Raw genomic sequence first — 16,939 nt, 5'->3', positions numbered from 1 at the left:
TAGTCATTCTAAGACTCCCAGTCTCCATGTTTCTTCCTCCACATGCTCTGGTTTCACCCTTCTGCTGCAGTGGAAATGTGCTCACCCCCATGTTTCCACCCTCTCATTTCAACACATGTTTACTGAGCACCTGTTACATCCCAGCTTCTGCAGTTGGCCCTACAAAAGGTGTCTCAATCATTTGTGAAAATAGTTTGTATTATCTCTTTCCCAACATCAACACACCTTCAGAAGTATCGCATCACTTAGAGAATAAAATCCAAGCTCCTTAGCCTCTCTCCAACCACATCTGTGCATGTATTCTTCCACAACTGAGCTCCCACCCTGCTCCATCCTTAGTGGCTACAGGGGCAGGGAGGACACTCGGGATGGCCATAGTAATGTTGCAAAAGAACTTAAGGCAGCTGTCTAAGTCCTGCTGCAACCACTTAGGAAATGAATACCAAAAAAGCCACCAAGAGCTTTTGACCAAGATGGAATTATAAGGACTGGATTTAGTCTCCCACCTGTGAAGTGACTCCCCACGGTCCCAGCCAAGAAAAACAAAAAGAGACAAAATGTGAAGACACACCAGGCAATAAGGATAGTGATCCTGAAATATGGTCAACAAATGAGGTAAGCCCTCAAGGGGCCCCAGCTTATAGCCTCGAAGTCTCCAGGTCATAGGGGATCTCAGGAGGATCCCTGCAGACTCCCAGAGTTGGAGACATAGAGCTAAGAAAATTAGGGAGACTAAGGCCTGGGGACTAGAGTTCCCAGGACAAGAGTAGTGGAGGGAAGAGAATTTTGAGATTTTCAGAGGATCCCCCTGGAGTAGTCAATCGAATATTGATTAGCCCATGCATATGAAGAAACTATTGGAATCGTAAAAAAGAATCACAGAAAAAGGTTTAGAAATTGGTGCAGGCCTGAGAGTAGCACCTGTTCCCACATTGTTCAGAGGGCCCAGAACACTCTTACCTCAGGAATGGGGAATACTTAGCCCTAGACCAAACTCTTCTCTCTTCTGCCTAACAAATCTTACAAACAAGATTCAGTTCTCTCTCTTCACATTGTCATTGAATGATTTAACATTGGGGATGTGTTTAAACATGGTATGTTAATTTTGTCCCCTATAATATTATCATTATCATCCTCCTTTTGGCTATTTTACAAGGCAGCTTTGAGAGCAAATGAGCAGGGAAAGGGGTTGCACAAAGGTGTGATCACAATAATTTACAGGCGATTGGGGAACTTTCTTAAAGGATGGTATAGATAAGAATACATTTCATGTATATATGAGTAAAACCACTGGGAATGCTCTCAGACCAAAAGGTCATTTGGACACACACCTAGTGCATATATCAAGCATTCCATGAGGAAATACAATGAGTATATTTTCTCTTGAGGATTTGTCAACCCCTTGATTCGATCATTGAAACTAGCCTCATTAATACCATTGTCTTTTAGGTGAAAGATCCATTTTTTTCCTGATAGCTTTTTGAGTATGTACAGTATTTTGTACATTTTTGTATGAATAAGATTAGATTGGAGGAGATATCATTACAGGAATACCTTGTTTTACTGTGCTTCATTTTATTGTACTTCTCAGATACTGCGTTTTTTACAAATTGAAGGTTTGCTTTGAGCAAATCTATTGGCAACGTTTTTCCAACAACATTTCCTCATTTCATATCTCTTTCATATTTTGGCAATTCTCATAGTATTTCAAACTTTCATTGTTATTATATTTGTTATGGTGGCCAGTGAGGAGTGATCTCTGATACTACTATTATGATTGTTTCGGGGCATCACAGACCATGCCCATGTATAGGATGGTGAACTTAATTGATCAATATTATATGTATTCTGACCACTCCACTGGCTAGCCATTCTGTAGCTCACTCTCTGTCCTTGGGTCTCCTTGCTTCCTGAGAGACAACAATGTTGAAATTAGGCCAACTAATAACCCTACAACAGCCTCTAAGTGTTCAAGTGAAGGGACAAATTGGATGTCTCTCACTTTAACCTAAAAGCTAGCGATGATTAAGCTTAGTGAAAAGGGCGTGTTGAAAGCTCTGATAGGCCAAAAGCTAGGCCTTTTGCACCAGCTATCCAATTTGTGAATACAAAAGAAAAGTTCTTGAAGGAAATTAAAAATGCTATTCCAGTAAACACATGAATGTTAAGAAAGTGAATCTTATTGCTGATGGGGAGAAAGTGTAGTGGTCTGGAAAGAGGATCAAGCCAGCCACAATATTCCCTTAAACAAAAGCCTAATCCAAAGCAAGGCCCTATCTCTCTTCAGTTCTACAAAGGCTGAGAGAGGGAGGAAGCTCAGAAGGAAAGTTTGAAGCTAGTAGCAGTTACTTCTTGAGGTTTAAGGGAGAGAGCCATCTCCATAACATCAAAGTGCAAGGTGAAATGGCAAGTGCTGATGTAGAAGCTGCAACTAGTTATCCAGAAGATCTAAGTTAATGAAGGTGGCTACACTCAACAGTAGATTTTCAATGTCGGCAAAATAACCTCATTTTGGAAGAAGATGCCATCCATCTAGGATGTTTGTAGCTGGAAAGGAAAAGTCAATGCCTGGCTTCAAAGATTCAAAATACAGACTGACTCTGATGGACATACAATGAAATTAATGTTGTTTTCAGGCCTATCAATACAACATCCATTCTGTAGCCTCAGATCAAGGAGGATTTTAACTTTGAAGTATTATTATTTAAGAAATACATTTCAAGCACATCAAAACTGCAGTGAGATACCACCCCACACATATCAGAATGGCTAAAATCAAAAACACAAAAAAACAATAAATGTTGGTGAGGATGTGGAGAGAAAGGAACCCTCTTGCACTTTTGGTAGGAATGCCAACTGGCACAGCCACTCTGGAAAGCAGTATGGGGGTGTCTCAAAAAGTTAAAAATAGAACTACCCCAATGATCCAGTAATTGCACTACTGGGTATTTACCCAAAAAATGTAAAACACTAATTCAGAGGGATACATGTATCCCTATGTTTATAGCAGCATTGTTTACAATAGCCAAATTATGGAAGCAGCCCAATTTTCACTGACAGATGAATAGATAAAGAAGATGTGGTGTATATATACACAATGGGATATTATTCAGCCATTAAAAAGACATGGTATATCATGGTATATCATTGCACACTTATCAGAATGGCTAAAATAAAAATAGTGATACCAAATGTGGGCAAGGAAACAGAGAAACTGGATCATTCATACATTTCTGTAGGAAAGTAATATGATTCAGCCACTCTGGAAAACAATTTGGCAGTTTCTTACAAAACTAAGCATTCAATTACCATCTGACCCAGCAAATTGTACTGTTGGACATTTTTCCCAGGGAAGTAAAAACTTAGGTTGACACAAAGACCTGCCCACAAACATTCATGTCAGCTTTATTTGTAACAGCCCCAAACTGAAAACAACACAGATATTTCTCACATGATGCCCTAGTAAGCAAACTGTGGTATATCCACAATGGAATACTGCTCAACAATAAAAAGGAATGATCACATGGAACAGAGTGGATGAATCTTGATGGAATTATGCTGAGTGAAAGAAGCCAGTTTTGAAAGGTTATGTGCTGTACGATTCCACTCGTGTACCATTCTTGAAAGGACAAAATTATAAAAATGGAGACCAGACTAACGGTTAATAGGGTTTGGGAATGAGAGATGGAGCTGAAGGATGGGGAGAGAGGTACGTGTGTTCTGAAAGGTCATCGTGGGGTGGGGATCCTTGTGGTGATAGAAATGTTCTAGATCTTGACTACATCAGTTGTCAGTCCTGGTCATGATATTTTACTGTAGTTTTGTAAGATGCTACCATGGAGGAAACTGAACAAAGGCTAGGCAGGACTTCTCTGTATTATTTCTTACACCTGCCTGTGAATCTACTGGTACTTCAAGGTAAAAAGTTTAATTAAGGGATGTCTGGGTTGCTCAGTGGCTGATCATCTCTCAGGTCGTGATCCCAGAGTCCTGGGATCGAGTCCCACATCAGGCTCCCCAAAGGGAGCCTGCTTCTCCCTCTGCCTGTGTCTCTGCCTCTCTCTGTGTCTCTCTCATGAATAATAAATAAAATCTTTTTTTAAAAGTTTAATTAAAAAGCTTGGCATTTTACTAAACTCTTCAAAATTTTGAGTTACATTTTAATTGCCAAAGATAGCCCACCCACTGAAATGTTGATGATTTCAAGATTTTCTCAGACAGTGAGTGCCTGGTAGTGATTGAAAGTGTGAAATACATCATTTAGTATCTAAGAATAATTTGATCAGCACTGTAGAAGGATAACAAATGTGTCTCTGTTAAAGGCCAGTTTTGATTATTAAAAAAAAAAAAAAAAAGTCTACAAAAGAAAAACCTACGTGGAGTGGATGGCATTTGGCCACACTCATTCCAGACCTTGATGGAAATGCTAAGGATCTGCCATGTTGTCAGATGAGACTGACATTCTGCTGCATTTTTCTCTCACAGGATCTCCTCTTCAGCGTGTGTGCCCTCAATGTCCTCTCCACCATCGTGTGCGCGTTGGCCACAGCCATGTGCTGCATGCAGATGGTCTCTTCCGATGTCCTGCAGATGGTGAGTGGGCCCCTTCCTTCCCAAGCTACTTTGAAACCAATGGAGAGGGGGCACTTGGGTGGCTCAGTGGTTGATCATCTGCCTTTGGCTCAGGTCATGATCCTGGGCTCCTGGGATTGAGTCCAGCATCAGGCTCTCTGCAGAGAGCCTGTTTCTCCCTCTGCCTGTGTCTGCCTCTCTCTTTGTGTGTCTCTCATGAGTAAATACAATAAGAAAGAAAGAAAGAAAGAAAGAAAGCAAGCAAGCAATGGAGAGTAGACACTTGTAGCTTCCAACCAGAAGTCCCAAGGGTAATGGGCCCTGAGAGTCCATGGTGCTTGGCAGTCACCTCATGCTGAGAACCTGTACATTTGGTGCCACTAATGTATTTCTTTTAGGCATTGTTGGAGTTGCATGTTAATAGAGTCCTGCCACCCTCTTGGTCCTCTGGATGGCTCCTTGTGTGTGCCTTTGAGTAATTTTAGTAACAATCCTATAGCCCTAGACACCCTCTGGGCCCAGAATCTCCAGAGCAAAGTGCTTCCTCAAGCTTCAGAATTTTCTTTTAATAAAGGAGGGTTTTTTAGAAAATGAGTTCCTTTCAAATTGAAAAACTGCTCATCTGTGCTTTTTAGATTTGCTAATTAACCCTGAGCTCATAATTTAGTGGCGGAGTCACTAGCTGGCCATCATTTGACACTACCCACCGCCCCCCCACCAGGGTCTTACAGTCTAAGAACCGCTGCTCCCACGGGGGAGAAATGAGAATAGAACCAAGGGTCACACGCTTATTAATATACATTTATAAGTACACGCTTAATAAATAATGAAGGCTCTTCATTATTTGGACGTGAATGAAACGCAGCCCACTGTACAGTATATTACCACTAAAAACATTACAAAAACCAGAAACTGATTGGAAGATACGTTCTCCGGTGCTAAGGGTAGAATCATCTGTGTGTCTGTCTGTCTCTGTCTTCATCTCTGTCTCTGTCTCTCTCTTTTTGCTTCTTCAAGACCTATCTTCCCTCTCAGTGTCTTAGGCATCTCATAAAAGAAAAAGCAAGTTATTCTTGTAGTAGGCTGTTTTATTTGCTCTTTCTTATCCACCCCATGGCAATACATCAGTTCATCAAGTTACAGGGCCAGAGAGCATCATTACCAAGATGTTAAAAATTCATTGGCTCTAATCATATGCAACGTCCGCCTCTTTGTCCCAGTGTATATCTACACAGCTGTCACAGCCAGGCTGACCTTTCTGAGAGGTGGCAGTTTTCTGAAAGGGATCTAATTAAACAGTTATTCAGCTGTGATGAACTTTTGGCCTCACTCACCGAGGCCTCATGTTGGTGATTTTCTCTGGTGTGTCGTATAAAGGAAAGGTTAAGTACCGTGGGGTTCTACTCACCTCCGCACATTTTACTATTGATTTGTAAATACCACACCAATTTGACCAAACTAACAGAACCAAAGGGCTATCAGTGTAAAAGTTTGCCTTCCCTGGTTTGAAGCATTAGAGTGAAAATTACCAACTAAATCCAAATCAGGTGTACGGTGGCTGTGACGGCATATACAGCAATAACATCGATGCAGGGTCATGCTGTCATTCCACCATGTGGCACCTGAGTGGGCCTGGAATCAGCCACATCTGGGTCAGAGTTCCACCTCTTCTGCATATGAAGCAAGTGACTCTAGATGTGTCACCAAACCTACCGGAGCCTTGGTTTCCTCACCTCCAAAGAGGACCTAATGGCATACCTGGTGAACATTCAAGAAGTGTGACCTATTTGACTCTTAAATGCGGGGGGAGTATTGGTTTGTTATTGGGAATCTCCTGCAGCCATGACCATGAGTGCCATGGTCCTTGATCTACTGTCAACTATAAAACACCATAGGGAAGTGAGGTCTTGTCATAATGAACACAGCCACCATCAGGACCTCTGGTTTTTCTCTTGTTGGGTATTCAAGGGTAACTTTGCTTCTAGCCCCTAGCGTGGAAGTAGAAATTTGTTAAATCCCTGCTGGTGAGTCCTTTTCCCTTTGCTACCAGGGGTTACGGGACCAGACAAGGCTCTGCTCTCCTTCTGAGTCCCTGGCTGTGCCGCTGACCTGCAGCATCTCCGGGGAGTCAAAAGGGAACTAGTGGCACATGACCATGGTGCCTTGTGGGACCAGTGAGTGACCTTGGGGCATGTCACTGCCTATTTATCCCAGTTTTCTCTGCTCTATGTAAGACTGTTCATACTTTGCTGTCCTCATGGGGCCGCTGAGGGAGGAATCAGATAGTACATGTGCATGGGCTTTGAAAAACCCTGCTGGCCACGTGGAGGAGGTTGGCTTTTACCACATGGGTCAGAGGCTGGGCAAGGCTGGCCACACAGGCCGCATCTGGGAAAAAGGAGAAGAGGGGAGGCCCAGGGGCTTATGGTTCGACCCGAGGGATGGAACCTGGAATTGAGTTATTCATGAGCATGCCTCACAAGTTCTTTTTAATTTTTTAGAAAAGTCTTCTCCTCTTTTTCCAGCTTTAATTTGACTTGACTTTAATTTTCTGACTTCACTTCATTAGACTGCTTAATTAAAGAAGTAATATATGATCACTGAAACAAGAAAAATAGAGAGATACATAGACAAAGTTAATAACCTACCTTCTCCCACCTCATACTCCTGAGGAAAGTTTACAGCGAATCCTTCCATTTCTTTCTTGATTTCTTAGGTTTATATTAACATAAACAAATAATCTATATTCCTTGTCCCTCCTTCCCTCCATTCTTCCCTTATGTCTTCCTTTTTTTGTTTTTAAATATTAATTTATTTGGGAGAGACAGCATGAGCACAAGCAAGGGGGAAGGAAGAAGCAGAGTCCCTGCTGAGTTAGGAGCCAACACAGGGCTCCATCCCAGGACCCCGGGATCATGATCTGAGCCAAAGGCAGATGCTTAAATGACTGAGCCACCCAGCTGCCCCTTGTTGTCTTCCTTTTAACTACATGGAATCACGCCATTTATATCACTCTGAAACTTGACTTTATAACCTGAAACTATCACAGATGTCCTCTATGTCAATATACACAGAAATGTCTTCATGTCAACATTGATCTGTACCATGGATGTAATGTCAATCAATTGGCCACTTCTCTATGTGTGGGTGCTTGAATCGTTTCTGGGTTTTGATTTTGGTTTTGTTTAGGCCTGTGCAGATGGTGCTACCAGAAGCTCCTTGCACATACAGTCCTAGCTCTCTTGGTCTACTTATGCTAAACCCACTGGCTCAGTGGCCACGGTTCTCTATCCCACCCGTAATGTGCCCTGCCCACTCCTCATGGCACAGCCACCTACTGGCTGCTTCTGGGGTTCACCCACATGCCAGCTCTGCTCCCAGCAGTTGGGTCACAAGTTTTCCAAGGGACAATTGTAGCTGTCCCCAAACCAGTCTAGGCCAGTGGTATTTGGCTTGTGAGTACATACTGTAGTGCTACATAAGCCAATGAAATGTGAATGCAAAAAAGATCATTGCTTAACCAAAAAAAAAAAGTGCTTTGGGAAGATTTGGTGAAAAAGGGTCCCTAGATATATTGCTGTCAATTTTGATGTGAGTGAGACAATTAGTAGGGGTTGGGTTACAACTTTTTAAAAATATAGGAGGTGTCTGCATACATGTTGTTTCACAAGTACCATTAAGTTCCAGCTCTACTCCAAAAACAGAAACAGGAAGCAAGATAATTCTCATGATTGTCGTTTAGGCACCAAAGGCTACGAGGCACTCCAGACAGCAGACTGACTCACAGTGAGGGCCTTAGTCTGGCTCCAGGGGAACCCATAATTCCTCCTTACTTCTGGGGATTCACATCTTGGGATAATTAACCATTTTTGAAACTTATTCATGAATGCATGTATACATGAGATGCAAAGTTTGATGTCTAGCATCAGAATTTATAAGGCTGAAGTACTCTAATATGTTTGGGAAATAGTGGCAAAAGGCGACTGATTATAAAATTCAGTTTATTAATAGTTTCGTGGAGAAAGCTTTTACCTCTGTGTCTCTAATCTCACATTTTTAGTTTTATTCCTTGAGCGTAATTTCATTTTTCCCATTTTTTCATGTAGCTCTTTCCTCCTCACGAACTTTATTGCCAGCCACTTTAAGGGACATCATTTGCTATTACATGTGCCTCCATTAGGCACTTGCTTGTGAACTTCATCTTTTATTATTGTCATTTACGTTCTCAACACTAGTCATACGCCCTGTAAAGCAGAACGCCTCCAGAAAGTGCAGAGTGCCACGCCTTTCCCAGACATGCTTGCTGTGGTCTTTGCCCATGGAACTAGCAAAGGGTCAAGGGTGGTTGTAACACCACCTTCTGGAATTCCCAGAATCACTCAGATTTACCAGTATTTTCACCTCTCCAGCTCACCCCAGTGCCCCACAGAGACTGGCCCTCCTTGGACCCACAGTGATCTTCCTTGAGGTCTGGGTTTAACAGAAACATCTCTGCCTAGTAGGTGCTATTTATCTATCAGACTAGAACTAAGTATCAGATTAATCTTTTTTTTTTTTTTAGATTTTATTTATTTATTTTTGGGGGGGTGGCAGAGGGAGAGGAGGAGAGAGAGACTCTCAAGCAGACCCACACTGAATGTGGAACTTGACTCACGGCTGGATCTCACCACCCTGAGCCGAAATCAAGAGTTAGATGCTTAACTGACCAATCCACCCAGGCGCCCCCTATATCTTAAAGGCTAGTTACAGCAGACAGTCCTAACAGTGAAACGAATTTGCTGCAAACATTTTGACTTTAAATATGCAGATGAGCCTCTGTCCACCAGGGTTTTGATTTGGGGCCAAGATCTTCTGTTCAATTGTGGGTCTATGTCTTGGTGTTTCAAGTTGTATTTCTTGTATAAACTTCATAAAAGTTGCACCATCTGTGATTTCCAGATTCAGTTCCTTTAAATTGGAGCGAGAGACCTGCAAAGTGAGCAGAATGCAGGTCTCCCCTGGATGTTTTATGACTCTTGTCCACTCCCTTATAGCTGCCTGGCCAGGACCCAGCTTGGCAGCACTTTCTGCTCAGTGGCTGTCCTTTGTCAAGTCTTTCCAAAGCATTCTACTGGGTTCTCATAGAACAAGCAAGTTCTCTCGCCTGCATTCATGTCATGATGAATTACAGCAGTAATTAAACTGGCCTTTAGCTGTTCAGGAATGCACCCCTGTGCCCCGGGTAGACAGGGAAGGCACCTGGCATGCCTGGTGTCCTGGCAGGACCAGAGAGCAGCAGTGTGCCTCGGACAAGCAGGACTGCAGGGTCTGTACCGGGAGGGGAAACCCAGTTCATCCGGTCGGTTGGCGATGAAAAGTCGATTAAGAAAACTTCTCCTGTAGTAATATTAGAGTATTTCTGCCAAGTCTCGGGAAGGGTAGAGGAAGAGGGCTATTGCCCTGTATTTCTTAGTCCTTATGGGAAATCTCAAAGATGTGGGTGATTATTCAGTAGCTAGAGTGTGGTAGGGAAGCCGGAGGGTGTGAGGGGCTGGTCGGGAGCCTGAGGAGGGATGTAAAAGGAGGCTGGCAGGCCTGCCCAGAGGAGAAAAGGCAGCCCAGAACCCAAAAGAGTTCCTGGAAATTCTAGCCCCTTGTCCTGCCCTCCATCCCTTACTCCCCCACCAGCCCCTGTGACAGGAGATGGAGGCATTAGGGCTGCAGAGCTCATACCAGTGATCTGGTCCTTTGTTTAAGCCACACAAGTCTGCCATCTGGGTCTCTGACTGAGAAGTGGTGTTTCCCAGTGTGACCTGTCAGGCCAGGTGGGGTCAGGGAGGAGGATCGAGACTCAAAGGGACCAGAAATGTGATCACAGTCTCATGGGCCCTCAGTGGTCAGCCAGGGTCACCCAAGCCCACTCACCTCCTCGCACCCCCAGCCGACCCGCTGTTCTTATAGAACCAAATTTAAGGGTATCTGTCGATGGGCCTTGGGAAGATGCCCTAGGCCAGGTGGTACCCCAGCCCTCCACCCTGGTTCCAGTGCACCTGGAAGGACAGTGCACATCCATGTTGGGGTTCCCTCTGCTGAGTAGACAGATGAGGAGGGGCTAAAGCGCTCCTCGATTGTGGATGACAAGCGCTGGGCAGCATGATGCTTGCATCAGGTGTGTGGGCACCTCAGCCAGGTACCAGCACCACTCCACTCCACGGGGACAACCGGGGCAGTTGCAGGTGACCCACCTGGGAAAGAAGTGACAATTCAGAGCCACTTTTCCACCCACCACAGCCCGATGCAGGCTTATTGCGCCTGGCCACTCCTTTGCAGATGTGAGAGCATGAAGTGTGTGGTGAGTGGGCTGGCCGGGGGCATTCCTGCCAGCTCCTGAAGGATGACTAGGAGGTTGCCAGGTGAAAGGGAGGTGGGGAACATCCAGGAAGAGAGAACATACACAGGATGCACATCCATGGAGGCAGCTTCCACCCCTTAGGGTGGAACACAGGGGTAGGAGTGGAGAACAGGAGCTCTCTTCTTCCAGGCTCCCTCTAACGCCCCCTGGTGGCAGAGCCCAACAGGGAACCAACTGACCCGGGAGTCTGAGCCACGTGGTTTGCAGACTTCCAGCCCTAGCATCTCAGAGCCATTTGGAGCAGTGACCTTGGGCTTAGAGACAGACCCCACCTCATCAGAGAGATATTGATGGCGGGGGGCGGGGGGGTGTATGTCAAGTGTCACTTGCAGGCTTCTGCCTGGGAAGGCTGAGAAACCTAGGTGAATAGGACAGTTTGCAGCAAGCTGAGTCTTGAGTTGCTTCCCCAAAGATGGAGCCAACACACCACTGGAAAGGTGATCTGGAGTTTAGAGCAGAAGTGGTTAAACCTGTCATTTAGCCCTTAAAAAACCTCTGGTGTGTGGCAGCATCTACAAATTTAAACCTGCTAATAGGATCATCTGGAGCGCCACACCTCTCTCCTTGAAAATGCTTGTTATTCCCATTCCTGGTGGGATTGTATGTGTAATAGGAAAGCATTTTGGCTTTTGCATTTCATGCTTGAGTGTGCTATTGATTTTTCTAATTTCTGATAGAGACTAATTCAAAATATGTCCCTATTAGATCTCAAGGACATTTGGCCTTGTCCTAACTGCTCTGCTTTGGGCAATAAGCATCAGGGCCAACAGCTTTCCCAGGCAGAGGACGATAGACACACATTCAGCTCATAACCACTGACTCACCTCTGTTTCACATAATTAAACAAAGCCATGGCTCAGGCCTGCTGAAAAGGCAAGGAACGTGCTCTGTGTGCTAAGAAAGCCCAGAAGAGACAATTTCAGTCCGATGTGTTATGTGTGTAGACAGGTCACTATTCTTTCTCCGTTAATCCAGAGCATGATAAATTCATGGCATTTGATCACATTCATGATCATGACCTCACTCATGCTTGTGCAAAAATGTCCTACCAACCCAGACTCTTATCAAGTCCAGACCACCCTACCCACTGCTGCCAGAAGGCACGTCCTTCTGGACCATGCAGCTTTAATAGTGCTACTCCCTGGCTCTAGCACCCTCCATGGCTCCCCAGTGCCTCCAGAATTAAGAATTAACTTCTAGAGTCTTATATAAATTTGCTTTTCTTAAACACGTTTCATCAGCTCACCTGTTCTTCTTGAGCCTGGCATACCTTCTTGTAAGCCCACCTGTTGAAATCCTACCAATTTTCAGAACCATTCAAGAGTCATCTTTATTAACCCTTTGTCGACTCCAGATCCCTGCACAGTGCTTGGAGAGCTTGTTTACTAGCGGAATTGTCCTTGCTCGGCCATGTATAGTTGATTGTCTCACCCATCCCTCACCCTCCATGCGGTGGGAGGTCCTAGCGTTCGAGTAGCACAGAGTCTTCCTGCACCGGCAGGCACCCACAGTGAGGCATTAATTGGAAATAGAGGAATGGCTCAGACATCTCCATGCCACAGGTAACCTCTGGGGAACAGTGACCAGAGGATGGGAAGTTATTGGCCAGTGCTTCCCATGGGCAGAAATGGAAAACTAGGCAGAGGTGGGGTTCTTTTTGTTTAAGCTATTTTACCTGTTTGCTCAAGCAGCATCTTGGCTTTAAGGTTGCACCCAGAATGTTCTGGAGCTCATGGTTTCTTTTCCTGAGGGAAAAGTATTTTACCAAGTTTATGAATCCTAGGATCGAGAAGTATTCATTCGTCCCGTGTGTCCAAAGGGACCCATAATGAAATATTTGAGAAATGTTCTGTGAATGGGTTAAACAGATTTTTTTTTAAATACAGACCTTCTCAGGGCTTTTAACACACTAACATGTGTTATAGGGCTCCAAGAGGGGAGAACGATCTGTAGCATTTCCCAAATTTCTTTCACTGTAGGAATTTGACAGGGGTTGGAGATGAACATCTGGAGGGTCTGGTGTTTTCTCACGAATGCACTTTGGGAAGGGCTATCTGAATTTATGGATATCAGGCACCCTTTTGATCCACAGGCTTTGAGTAGTATAATCTGAAGAGAAAGATTTCAGGGTGGGAATAGAATTAAAGACTCCCCAGACTGTATTTCTCCTGAGAACGGAGGCATTCTGTGTAGCAGTGCAAGAAACAAAGCCTAAGGAAGGAGTTTGGGGGCGAGGCATTCCTCATGGAGCCATCATTTTGAAGCGTGTGTTTCGCTGTCATAGCCCGATGGTTTAAATTACATAAGTTCTGAACAGACCATTAAAGCTTATGTGTAATCAGCTTAATTAGACACAAGCCACACAAGATATCCCGAATAACTCTGGATCTCTCTGTTTTCTAGTTCCTTCCACAAAGGGCGCATTCCGCCAGCCCGGCCTGCGTGACCCCCCATGGCACCGTGCTCCACCAGACCCTGGATTTCGATGAGTTCATCCCCCCGCTCCCACCTCCGCCCTATTACCCGCCAGAGTACACCTGCACGCCCACCGCTGAGACCCACAGGTGGGTCTTGCCGCTGATGGTGGCAGCGACCCTCAGGGACGCAAGGAAGGTAGAAGCAGTCCAGGATGTGGAATTGGCGATAGCCGTGCTTGTTTGCACTGGGGCAGTTGAGCCGAGGAGAGGGGACATCTGAAAGGCGTGTTTGATTAGAGAGTAGAGCATGAACGGTGCCCGGCGAGAGAGCCCTGGCTTAGAGAGAGAGCGTTTCTCTGGCTCTCACTGCAGTGAGAAAAACACAAAAAGCAAAACTAGCCCGACAAGAGCGGCTCTGTTATGTTCTCTTGAAATGCAAAAGTGCCATTGAGTTATGGTCATTAACATGACCTGTAAAATTTAATTAAACATTTAATCGGCTCTATGATTATTTTAATTTTAATGGACAGGGCCAGAGAGTTTATTGAAAATGTCAATATCTCTCCAGGAAAAAAGAAGAAACAAAACAAAACAAAAAAGCCAAAAGGTAAAACTGCCTAGCGAATGAGCCTTTTATTTCAAAAACACAATGAGTATTTGACCAGGGAAAACCCTGACGAGTGATGGTCTGATCGCTTTTAAGAGAAATGTCAGCAGTTCAGGCTCCTTCTCCTGGGAGCGACAGTGTCATGGTTCTGCCTTTTCAGGGGCCTCCACTTGGACTTTGCTCCCTCTCCATTCAGCACTTTGTATGATGTTGCCATCAACAGCCCCGGCCTGCTCTATCCTGCCGAGCTCCCCCCGCCCTACGAGGCCGTGGTGGGCCCGACCACCGCCAGCCAGGTGAGACCTCAGCCCCAGACAAGCCACTGCTCTATAATAAGGCCCACTCTTTGCGTTTGTATTTCTCTCTGTGGTTTTGTGGACAGGAGGCAGCAGGCTCAGAGAGTAGAACCTGCAGAAATCCCACCCCAGGCCTCAGGATGCCAACCCAATATTTGTGCTGTTCCCCTGCAGCATCTTTCAGATGCACCTGAGCCTCACACCGGCTGGTGGTATATCTGGGGACACAGTGCAGAAGGAGCTGGTGCAGGTTGAAACCTGGGAGCAGAGACCCTGGGGATAGAGCTCAGGCCGTGAACCACATACCCAGGGCACCCCGGCCTATTTCAGCTCCGTGCCTCTGTCATTGTCCACGGGGGAGGTGAGACACCAGTCCAGGATCCCTAGTCCTGCCTGATGCCTGGCAGCTGTAGGCCAGGGAGGTGCCAGAGCCACCAGGTGGGTGTAGTAGGCCTTCTCTGAGCCGGGGGAGCCAAGCCCTCCCACCACCTTGGGGTTCCTGACCCACAGTGGGCATGTGCTGGGGATGTGTTGGCAGATCTCAGTTTCCTCGTCTGTAAAATGGGGATCATAATAGTACCAAGCATATAGCAATGGATCCAGCACAGCACTTGACACAGAGCAGGTTTTACCAAAAGTCAGTTGCCCGTTTTATGGTACCATTGTCATCGTGACCGTTATCATCACAGTTGTCACTCCGGCATATCGAAGGCCACTAGCCAGGGCAGAGAGATGGCAACACTGAAAAGTTCACACAGCACCCGAGTGCAGGACTGGCTGCGGGAAGGCCACAGGGTTGGGGGCGCATGTGAGGAGCACAGCAGATAAGCAGAGAAGGGGCACATTTAGGGAACTGAGAAATCCTGCCAAGGCAAAGGCTGCAGCGAGTTCTGAGATCTGAGCGCGGGGCAGAGGAGAGAGTAGGCAAGACCAGGACCAGGAGCAACTGAAGGGCATCACAGCACTCTCCGGAGCCCGTCTGCACCCACATACCTTGGGACTTCTCAGCAGCACCCTAAGCCACCTGCCAGGAAGGGGTGCAGGCCTCAGACTTGGCGTAGACCTTCTAATGTCCTCTGACATCCTGGGCCCACGTGGTGAGTGAGAAGGCCAGGAGACGTGCCCATCCTTTCCCGAGCCACCCACTCCGGAGCTCCTGGCCCACAGGGACGTCTGTGGGTGGAGAAACTTTTGCATGATGACTGATCAGACTTAGCGTCCGCAAGCCTCTGAAGATGATCGCATCCCCAAGGGAGAGGACATTCTGCAGGCTGGACAGTTGTGGGACTGGAAGAGAAGGCAAGATGTGCCTACCTCTAGGCCCAGCGGGATGTTGGCCACACATTTGTTGCAAGAAGGATTGTCCTTGAGGGTCACCTGGGCGGGACTGCTCACCCTTGCACAGGCGACAGTCAAGGGCCTTCTCTCCTGCTCTTGCCCTGGAGCATCCTGGACCAGCTCATTAGGCTGCAGACAGCAGAGCGGGACTCGGCCAGGGACTCTTGACCTTTTTTCTGCCCACAGTAGAAACAGATGCATGGGAGCTGCCGGTCCGGGGGTTGGGGGGATTTATTAGCGAGAGGCATGCCTGCAAAATCTCGTTTTCAAACGCACAGTAATTGGATTTCTCTTGAATTTCATAAAAAGCTGAGTGAAGAGTTCTGCCATTCTGAAGTGATTTATTTTCCTCTTAATGATAAAAGTATTTCAAATCAGTATTGCCAATGAAAACTGTGTCCTGTAAAGAGAGTCATAAGGACTCTGAGGGAGCCCTCTGTCCTGCTGGAGGGCACTGGGCAGGGGCATCCAATTCATATTTGGGGGGTCCAGGGAGCCTCTGTGAGCTGAGGGCTCAGGCCGAGCGGGTTGTGGCAGGTGGCAAGGCTCAGAAGGAGGGGCAGCACAGCATGCGTGTCCTCAAAACAGAAAGCTGCTCAGGATGTCTGACATGAATGTGATCTGGGTAGAGGGTGACCTGCTCAAGGCAGCTCATTGGATTCAGGGGTCATCAGGACCTCTCAAGCAGGTGTCCACAGGGTAATTGGATCTCTAGCTTGTGGCCTTGGAGAGCTCCGGGTTGGCCACAGAGGCGGTCACTGAATTCCGGGGAACCAGGAAGGGGTGGGAGACCACTACAGAATGACAATACTTTGAGTGCTCGAGGAACAGGACAGGCTGCAGAGTCAATAGAGCACAGAGGGGGTCCTCGAGGGCCTGGACTAACAGACACAGCGCTTCAGGAAGGGACGGGTCAGGTGGTGCCCAGAGGCTGTGGAGGGCTGACCCGGGTGCCTCTGGCTCACCATCCACAGAATGCCGGTGAAAGCAGCATTCCTTCAGCTTCAGCAGGAGCAGCTGCACTGGGGCAGTGGAGCAGGTGCTGGCACTGGCTAGAGGAGGGGGTGGGCCACGAGGTGTAGCAAGGGTGTGGGCTGGTAGTTTTTGGACTCCAGAGGGCCTCCCAGGCTTGTCAATCAAATGCAGATGGCTGAGCCCACCCCCAGAGTTTCTGAGTCAGGATTGGGAAGGAGAATCCTGTAAAGAATTTGCCTTCCTACCAAGTCCCAGCTCTGCTGCTATGCTGCTCTTCTGGGGAGACACTTTGGCAAGGAGGAGAGAAGTTAGGAGATAGTTAGAAGGACGTTGGCCTTAGGGC

The 16,939-nt window shown here is 46.4% G+C and overlaps 1 protein-coding gene across 6 annotated transcripts in view; it reads left to right on the top strand.

The window, feature by feature from the left end:
• ENTREP2 (endosomal transmembrane epsin interactor 2) overlaps nt 1–16,939 on the top strand; it is a 446,252-nt gene that overhangs the window by 410,997 nt on the left and 18,316 nt on the right. For all 6 annotated transcript variants that reach the window (XM_077869147.1, XM_077869126.1, XM_077869136.1 and 3 more), the window contains 3 exons: nt 4,486–4,593; nt 13,367–13,527; nt 14,148–14,283. In XM_077869147.1, the coding sequence (XP_077725273.1) occupies nt 4,486–4,593; nt 13,367–13,527; nt 14,148–14,283 (405 nt within the window). The remainder of the gene's footprint in view (nt 1–4,485; nt 4,594–13,366; nt 13,528–14,147; nt 14,284–16,939) is intronic.

This window comes from Canis aureus, chromosome 2 (assembly GCF_053574225.1).
Source record: "Canis aureus isolate CA01 chromosome 2, VMU_Caureus_v.1.0, whole genome shotgun sequence".
Lineage (NCBI taxonomy): Eukaryota > Metazoa > Chordata > Mammalia > Carnivora > Canidae > Canis > Canis aureus.
The sequence above is the reverse complement of the archived record's forward strand: the minus strand, read 5'-3'. Positions and strand labels throughout refer to the sequence as shown.